The sequence below is a fragment of the Lactuca virosa genome, chromosome 8 (assembly GCF_052849685.1).
Source record: "Lactuca virosa cultivar CGN04683 chromosome 8, Lactuca_virosa_CGN04683_v6, whole genome shotgun sequence".
Taxonomy (NCBI): Eukaryota; Viridiplantae; Streptophyta; class Magnoliopsida; order Asterales; family Asteraceae; genus Lactuca; species Lactuca virosa.
The window spans coordinates 2,175,303-2,184,325 of NC_136433.1; the positions used below are offsets into that span (position 1 = coordinate 2,175,303).

The following is a 9,023-nucleotide window of genomic DNA, read 5'->3' on the forward strand; positions in this document are numbered from 1 at the left end:
AAACAATTTTTTCCACTAATGTCAAAAGCCATAAACTCAAGTTTGGTAAGATTTTCCATAGTGAAAGTACTAATCAAAATAAAGAGTCGTATGTTAGGGGATTGTTAGTTAAGAAGTTTCCTAAAATTACTTGTGAGCATTATACATGTGAACTTATATATATATATATATATATATATATATATATATATATATATATATACACACACACACCTGACAACGACAAGAACAACAAGAAGTTAGAGCTTTATGGTAGAGTCGTGTTGATAACGTGTATTATAGAGTAAAAAAAGACATGAGAGTGTAAAGAACTTTTATTCTAATATTTGTGATGAAATCATCAACTTTCTAATACATATGGTTTGCTATTTATACTATCAAAATAAGATGAAATATGAGTCATAATATGAATGCACATTATGATGGTATTATACTCATAAAACACATTAAAATTGTTGTTACTAATGCTAAATAATGATGGGGAGTTATAGGATAAATGAGGAATATCATTCACAAACTAATATTTCATAACAATGTATTTGTTGTTTATAGTCCTCTGTTGATTTTGATTGGGGAAAAATTATCTTCAAAGAGACCCTCTAAAAGTTTCTCTCTATTTAATATATTGTGTCATTCACTTGATCTCACGAACAAAAAAAAAAAACACTCGTATCCTATTTAGATAGTCCATAGCCAACTATGACTTAAAAATATTTAGGTCTTCCATAGCCACTACGACTAAATGAAATTTTGTGGCTTCTAAATATATTAAATGATTTAAATATCATTGGAATAACTCCTTTTGAATTGCATTGTGAAAAGATTTCCATGGTGTGTTTAAAATTGTTGAGTTGCAGACATATTTTGTCAAGTCCTTATCCTTTGGGCTGCAACATTCTTTATGCTTAAAACTAAATTTAATCGATGTCTTCCAGACCAAAATTGAAGGGATGTTGAATGGAATAACTGTATGCTTTTTATTTCCTTTCTAGGCTCGGCTTGATAAAGACACCGTGTAACATCTGAATACGATGGAATGCTAACTAGGCCCACAATGCTCCTAACAAATTCATGCATAAGCCCAAGTTTGTTTTTATATTCCGTATTCGGTCATATGTGTTGGTCAATTTTGCGTACAGTAATAATAGGACACTAGAAAGGTTATCCGCTACGCGGGGCCAAAAGCTTTCAATGTTGTTTGTGAATCGATAAATATGACAGACGTAGAAAGTGCAAGGATGAAAAGCCCGGACTTTGCCCCGGACCGTTTTTTTCATGTTTTTATGAAAAAATGTAAAAGTTTTGACTGCAAATACCAGAAGTGTCAAAATGGCTAAAGAATTAAAGGGGTAGGAATTAGCAACTTTTTAGAAAAGGGATCAAAGTTGTCAAACCGTTAAAGTTTTGTGGCCAAACTTTAAATATTAAAAGGTTCCTAAAAAGTGTAAAAATATTGATTGTAAGGACCAAAAGTGTCAAAATGGTTAAAGAATGAGGAGCAAAGTTGCCAAAAAACATCCAATTTTTATGAAAAAATGTAAAAGTTTTGACTGCAAGGACCAGAAGTGTCAAAATGGCTAAAGAATTAAAGGGGTAGGAATTTGCAACTGTTTAGAAAAGGGATCAAAGTTGTCAAACCGTTAAAGTTTTGTGGCCAAACTTTAAATATTAAAAGGTTCCTAAAAAGTATAAAAATATTGGTTGCAAGGACCAAAAGTGTCAAAATGGTTAAAGAATGAGGAGCAAAGTTGCCAAAAAACATCCAAATTTATTATTCCTAACTTTGAAGCCCAATAATAATACAGGGACCAATTCTGCCAAAAAAATGACAAGTTTACTATTCCTTTTCTTCATAACTTTAATATATATATAATAATGGCGGCTGAAGTGTCGAAAAATGGAAATAAAGGGTTATTTTCATAAAAGACCTTATATTTTGATTTTTTTTCTTTTTAGACCTAAAATTTTTTTCTTTTCCGAAAAAGACCCAATTTTTACCTATTACTTGTTATTTTAGACCCTAGCAGGTTACCAAAAGGGAAATTAAGTATTTTCATTTCATAAAAAACCCTACATTTTGTACTTTTTTCCAGTTTAGATCTAAAATGTTTTTTTATTTCAAAATAAACTCAACTTTAAAATTTGTTACAACATTTAACACTAGTTGTATAAGGTACTTAACTACACCGATTTAATGAAGCTTAACTTCGTTCATGCATAAACACGTGATTATATCCTTTCAAATTAAAATGAAATCCTAAATTTTATTTTAGTAATTATTATGATTATCCTTAAGAATCAATAACAGTGATATACAAACATCATGTATTGATCTAAACACCATGTGTACATAAGATAGATTAATAAAATGAAATAGTAGGCCAACTATTCAATTTTCTTTTCTCTACAACAAAATTTCATAGTTTTTTCAGTTTTGCTCATTCACCACATTCCAACCATTGTTAATAATGTCAACCATCGTATTTTGATATTTAAGTGTGCGATATCATTCTTGTTATTTGGATTTTCAACTTATGCTCAAATGGTTTCATTCCCAAAATATAGTTTTATGTATTCATACATGATGTTAACATTTTTTAAGAAAGTCTTAAACTTAAATCTCATATATCTAAACAAAACTAATACGAATGTTTAGGATTAATAGTTTTATGTATTTATTTGATATAATTATAACATGTTATTTAATAATGGTGTCGGCGGCAATTGTGGCAGAGGTGGTGATGGCGGCGGCGGTGGTGATGCTGGTGATGGGGTAGTGGTGGTGGTGATTGTGATGGCAGGTCAGTGATTGTGGTAGTGGTGTTGGGTGTGTGTGTGTGTTTGTGTGGATGTGTGTGTGTGTGTGTGTTTGTAGGTATGGGGATGGGTGTGTGTTTGTGGGGAGTGTGGGTGTGGGTAGGGGTAGGTATGTGTGTTTGTGCGGGTGGACTTGGGAGTGGGTAGGTGTGGGTAAGTAAAGGTGTGGTGGGTTCTAGGTGTTAAGGTGGGGGTAGGTAGAGATGGGAGCGGGTGTGTGTTTATATTTTAAAAAAAAATTAGGATTAGAAAAATATGGAAAACAATGCGTTTTCAAAATTTTTATTTTTCTTGGAAATTTTTTCCGTCAAAAATTTGGGATTAGAAAAATATAGAAAACAATGCGTTTTATTTTTCTTTCTTCTTTGTATCTTCCGTGAAAATTTTTGAAAAATAGACGAACTAAATGCGTTTTCAAAATTCTTATTTTTCTTGGAAATTTTTTCCGGAAAACGACCGATTCTTTCGCAACTAAATGCAACCTTAAATTTTTTAAAAACTATAAGTTGATAAAATTATTTGAAATAACTTTTGTATCAAGATTTTTTTTGTTTAAAATAAAAAACAAAAACTTAGACTATATTGTAGGAAACTTTTTCTTTATTTGGAGTTTTTTTTTAAAAGAAAAGCTCTCATAAACTCAATGCCAACACACCAATAATAAAAACAACAGCTCTTTAATTCGACCATTTAGCACACAATTACAGTATGTACTTTAGCTCGATCGGGCCCAAGACCGAATAGGAATGCAATCAGATGGACATATCCTAGGGTTGATTGCAGGTAAATATAGTAAGAGTACCAAATGCTTAAATTCATGGTAAGTAAATATAAGGAGTATAATCAATTTAATTGTTCGCTTAATATTGCAAACACGAAATACAACTACAAACTCACTGATGATCGTTCATCTACCTCTTCCTATGATCGGCCACATAAGTCCTCAAGGAAGGTGATTGAGTAAGACCATATGGGGCCACTGTTGTATTGATCTGGCCTCCATTCTTTTGCTTCATCCTTTTCCTTGCCAAGTAGCCTCTAACCCAAGGTGTCAAGTCTTCATTGATCTTTATCATTAAGAAAAAAATAATGCGATAGACGATAATCATACTAAAAATAACCCCAAGGTCAATCCATTTTGATCTCGACACTGTGATTTGGAAAACATATTCCAAAATATATTCCCCTGGAATCTTTGGTAGGTCGGGTGTTTGGTTGTCAAACATCAACCCAACAAGATCGTTCTGGTATTGCCCCTGAACAATAATAAAAATAAGATTAAGATTATATATAACTGATGAATCTGAGGCGGGGTATATACGGCATTTCACAACAGAACATGGCTTGAAAGAGTACTCATATATACACGTACGTACCTGAAGAGCCCAGAAGTGGAAACTGATGTACGACATAGGGTAACGCCAGACAGGTTTAGGGATGTCATTAGGGAGTCGGAAGTAACCGGATACCAACATGAATATACCCTGCATGCATTCATCGATCGTGTTTTAATATGAATTAAGATAAAATAAAATTTATGAATCTGTTAGCTAAAATTAATTATGTTGAGAGTTGAGAAATTAACCTGAATTCCGGCCCCAATGATGATGCCCATGAGGAAGTTGGGAACGACGCTAGCGATGGCCATCATGAGACTTTCAACAACGGTGACACTTGAATACAGACACAATACGAAGAAGAGATAGTGCACAAATCCAGGGTGAAGACGAACCATGTAATAGCATATTGTTCCAGAGATAAACGTGATTAGTATCAAAAATGGCATCGCAGATATGGTGTTGCTGATCACAAACGCAGTCACACCATAATGACCGTTCAGTCGTTCTCTTTGAAAAACCTGCAATAATAATTAATATTCATACATCGTTTATGCATGTTAATTAATTTTGATTTTTTAACATATATAATTAATTATGGAATTGACCTTCATATCTTCGACAAAGGAAGGAAAGCCTCCGATTGACATGAATGTGACAAAACCAAAGACAAAGGAGGCACATGCTCCTCTTGCTAGAATTGAATTGTAGCCTGTTCCAACGTTGAAATAGATGGTTCCGATGCAGACAGTGACCAAAACGTATATCACCAGCCTCAACCAGTAGTAACCAAAGTCCCTTGACATGTTAACAAATGAACGTTTCGTCAACATAAACGACTGCATCAAGAAACTAGCCTGACTGCCTCCCGAATCCAAAACCGTTCCTTTCTGCATCCATCAGTAAATTAAATTTCCCATTAATTAATAGCTACACATGTTTGTTTTCATAATTACAAACTAGTACTTACGACTTTTGACATGTTCTCTACTTTCTCATTTGCTGAGTAACAATACTGAGAAGTACGATAGTAGTCGGTAAGCGCTCGAATAGCTTCGGCTGTTGTTACTTTCTCCAAAGGGTCATCGCTCGCTTCAAACTGATCCATATCATTCAAAATCGAATTCTTATCAACTGGCTTCAATAATAGTTAATTGGTCTAGAGAAAAAAAAAAAAAAAAAAAAAAAAAAGATAATTAACCAAATACCATACCCTTAGTTTCATGGACCCTTTCAGGGTGGCCTTCACTTTGTCGAAATCGGAATTGATGCACCTAAGAAAATGATCTGAAGGGTTTCGAAGAGCCGGGCATGGAAAACCAGCTTGCGAGAAAAACTGCAAATTAATTAATGATATAATTAATCCTCTACATCTTTTTCCTTTAGAAAAAACAAAAGGTCAAGTCTTGCCTCGTAAGCTTCGGAAGCAAGACCGAAGTAAACGGTTTTTCCTCCGGACAGCAGGTACAAACGGTCAAACAGCTCGAAAACTTCACTGCTTGGTTGATGAATTGAAGCGATTACTGTCCTGCCATCTCTAGACAGGCCTCTTAACGTCTGAGTAACAAAGAACGCCGAAGCACTGCGGAAAAGAAATCACGAACGAAATTAAGCAAATTGCTTCTTTAATTAATTAATTAATTAATACGTACCTATCAAGGCCACTGGTTGGTTCGTCGAGGAAAAGCAATCTCGGTCTCATCAAGATTTCCAGGGCAATGCTAACTCGACGTTTTTCGCCGCCGCTAATACCACGCAAGTGCCAGTTCCCGATTACTGTATCCGCGCAGTCTTGGAGCCCCATTTCTACGATGGTGCTCTCCACCAATGCCCGTTTCTCCGACCACGGCATCTTATCCGGGAGCCGTAGTCTTGCCGAGTATGAGATTGTCTCACGAACCGTAAGTGTTCCGATTAGGTTGTCGTCTTGTGTTACATACGCCTATATATATGTATGTAAATCAATCAATCGCTAATAACAAATACTAACTACAAAAACACACACACACACACACTTTGAAAACAAGTTAATTTATCGTCATTAATTAATTAAAAAAGTAATTAGCTGGTGAGAGATTTATTTAATAATAGACTTACAGCAGTGCCAAAGGAGAGCTTGGTTTTACGGCCATTAAGGAACACATTCCCTGAAAGGAAAGCATTAGTTGCAAGTCGACTGGAAAGAGCATCAAGCAGCGTCGACTTCCCGGAACCAGAAGGACCCATAAGCGCAGTAAACGTTCCGGGCTCCGCATATCCCGTCAGTCCTTCCAACACATTCTGAGTCTCTCCGTTGCTCAGCGTCACCATCACAGTCAGATCCTTCCACGCCAGCCTTGCCGACACATCTCCCACCATCTCTACGCTCGTTTTCTCTTTCCAAATCGTCTCGCTTAACGGACTCAGCCCTCCAACCACCATCCCGTTCCCCGTCGGTTTGTTCGCTTCTATCTCCATCATCACTACTTCACTATTCGAAGATCCTTTGTTTGTCATCTTAATTCGTCTTTATAAATTTAATAACAGCTCAACTCAACACAACAGATCGATCGATCGATGATTGTTATAATATTTCAATCGGTTTTCAAGTTGCAGGATATATATATGATTCAAGAAAGATGCCCATTCGTTATGGGCGGAAGAGAAACAGGGGAGGATCTTGTGAGGAACTGAAAGCGGAAGAAATGTGTTGTGTGTGAAGGTCAGAAGGTGAAGGAAGAATTGTTGTGAATATGGTTTTGTTTGACTGGTTGAGCAAAAGCATACTTTGAAACAAGAGGGGACATATCAATATTATCACTACAACAAATTCCAAAATTCATAAATACTTTTAGATGATATATAACAACATAATTTGTCTTTTTACATATTTGTCCTAACAGAAAAAGATATTAAAAACTTACAAATTAGATCTTATATATACATTATTTTTTTATACTAAGAACACTATAATATAATTTACCTTTTTAATGTTAGCATTTAACTTAATTAAACCCATCAACATATGTAATTTTATACCTTCAAAAATTATCAAAATTAAGTTATTCTAACATTGTTGACTCGTATTATTGTGAATAATCATAAAAGGTTTTTGTTGACTTATCGAGTATTATCTATATTTATATATACTGAGATTATTTTGTTATCATATTTATTTTAAACATTCTAACTTTTTTCTTTTTCAATTTGTTAAATACAGTATAAAATTTTATTTTATTTAAGGGTTTGATTTTTTAAATTATTAATATAATATATTCAATTTGTAATTCAAATTTGGTATTAAATACAAAACATAAATTAAGATATCAAATAAACTAAACAATATTCAAGGATTATTTTTCAAAATAGTTGAAAAGATTTAAATATATTAAATGTAAAACTTAAATCGAATATGGCAAATTTATAATAATTATAAATTTTTCAAAATGGGTTACAAATTAATTAAGAATAACAAATAAAGCTAACATAAAATTATAAATTATATTATGCTATATTACAAACAAATCGAGTGTAAAGACCATGGATTAATTATAAATTATATTATGTTATGTTACAATCAAATCGAGTGTAAAGACCATTGATTGACATGATTCCAATAAATCTATTTTAAAATTTTTGGCTTTGCACTTAGTGGAGATGGTTAATTTTAATTGTATTTAACTTTTTCTTTTTTTTTTATAATTTTACCTATTACAACTCAATATCTTTTTTTTATATGATGTTATTTTTATGGTAATATAGTTTTGTCTCGTGTAACTCGTAAAAATATAAAATATATTAGACCACTCACTTAGTTGATACTTATATACTCCCTCTGTCCCAATATTATCGTCCACAGACAAAAAACACACATATTAAAAAAAAGCATTAATTACCACTAACTTTATTTGATAAAATGACAGTTTTGTTTTTACTTTGCATTTAATGTTCCATTAAATGCTTAGTTTGTTAAGTAATAATGATGAGGTATTTTGGTAAAAATATTATTTATTTTTAGAAGTAGACTATTATTTTGGGACAAACTAAAAATGAAAGATGGACTATAATTTTGGGACGGAGGGAGTATAATATAAGATTGATGGCATGTAATTAGTTAACTCAAATATGATATTGAATTTAGTAGAGTTTGGTTCATAAATGTTTCCATACATTTTAGCTAAGTATATATGTAGTTTCAATGTGTTTTCAGTAAATAAATGAAATATCATATCATATATAATATATAAACTTGTGTTCTCATAATGATCTTGGTTAATATATTTATATCATAAGAATTTTTTTTATTGCAAGTATGTTAGGTGTCTAGTCGTTTAGGATAGTGTTTGGAAATATCAAAACATATCAGGAAACAATGACTTAAGTTAGTCAATTGTTTACTTAAGCATAAAAACGAATATTTTATACTTAATAATGACTTACTTATGTATAAAAAAATACATACATCAATAATTTATATTATTTTTAATTTATATCTGTCGATTGTGAAACCAATAAATTCGGACGTCTAGGTGTCGCGTAAGCCCATTTTATTTATACTCCTATTCAAGTAAATTTTGCTTATGAAGACTGAAGGGCATAGATGAGATGGGGCCCATTTAATCCCTTTGGAACAACTACCAATGAAATTCATTGGGAAAATTTTGTAAAAACCACCCTTGTTCTTTGTTTTTTTTTTTTTAATTCTGCTCATTAAAGCAACACCTAACATTTTCATTATTTTTTTCATATTTATCTATAGCATTAGTAGGTTATAATTCTTTACAATTTAGACGGATAACTAAAGCAATAACTTCGGGGTACGACTTTCTTTACAAAGCATATTATTGTTCATTTAGCCTTGTATATTTAATTAAAGTTTAAGACTAAGAT

General features: G+C 32.5%; 1 protein-coding gene across 1 annotated transcript; it reads right to left on the reverse strand.

Moving 5' to 3' along the window:
- Window positions 1–3,475: 3,475 nt before the first annotated feature.
- Window positions 3,476–6,966, reverse strand: ABCG11 (white-brown complex-like protein). The gene is made up of 9 exons (XM_079064092.1): window positions 6,252–6,966; window positions 5,807–6,096; window positions 5,565–5,736; window positions 5,368–5,490; window positions 5,125–5,253; window positions 4,763–5,044; window positions 4,403–4,675; window positions 4,194–4,301; window positions 3,476–4,073 (listed from the first exon to the last, which is right to left on the reverse strand). The coding sequence occupies exons 1-9, from the start codon at window positions 6,648–6,650 to the stop codon at window positions 3,729–3,731; spliced, it is 2,121 nt and encodes a 706-aa protein (XP_078920218.1). The 5' UTR covers window positions 6,651–6,966; the 3' UTR covers window positions 3,476–3,728.
- Window positions 6,967–9,023: the final 2,057 nt, after the last annotated feature.

Excerpts from the sequence above, each read along its gene's own strand:
- ABCG11 (XM_079064092.1), bottom strand. The coding sequence starts at position 6,650 with ATGACAAACAAAGGATCTTCGAATAGTGAAGTAGTGATGATGGAGATA. Across the intron at positions 5,045-5,124 it reads TAGAGAACATGTCAAAAGTC|AAAGGAACGGTTTTGGATTC; the intron begins GTAAGTACTAGT and ends TGATGGATGCAG. Across the intron at positions 4,302-4,402 it reads TCATTGGGGCCGGAATTCAG|GGTATATTCATGTTGGTATC; the intron begins GTTAATTTCTCA and ends GAATGCATGCAG.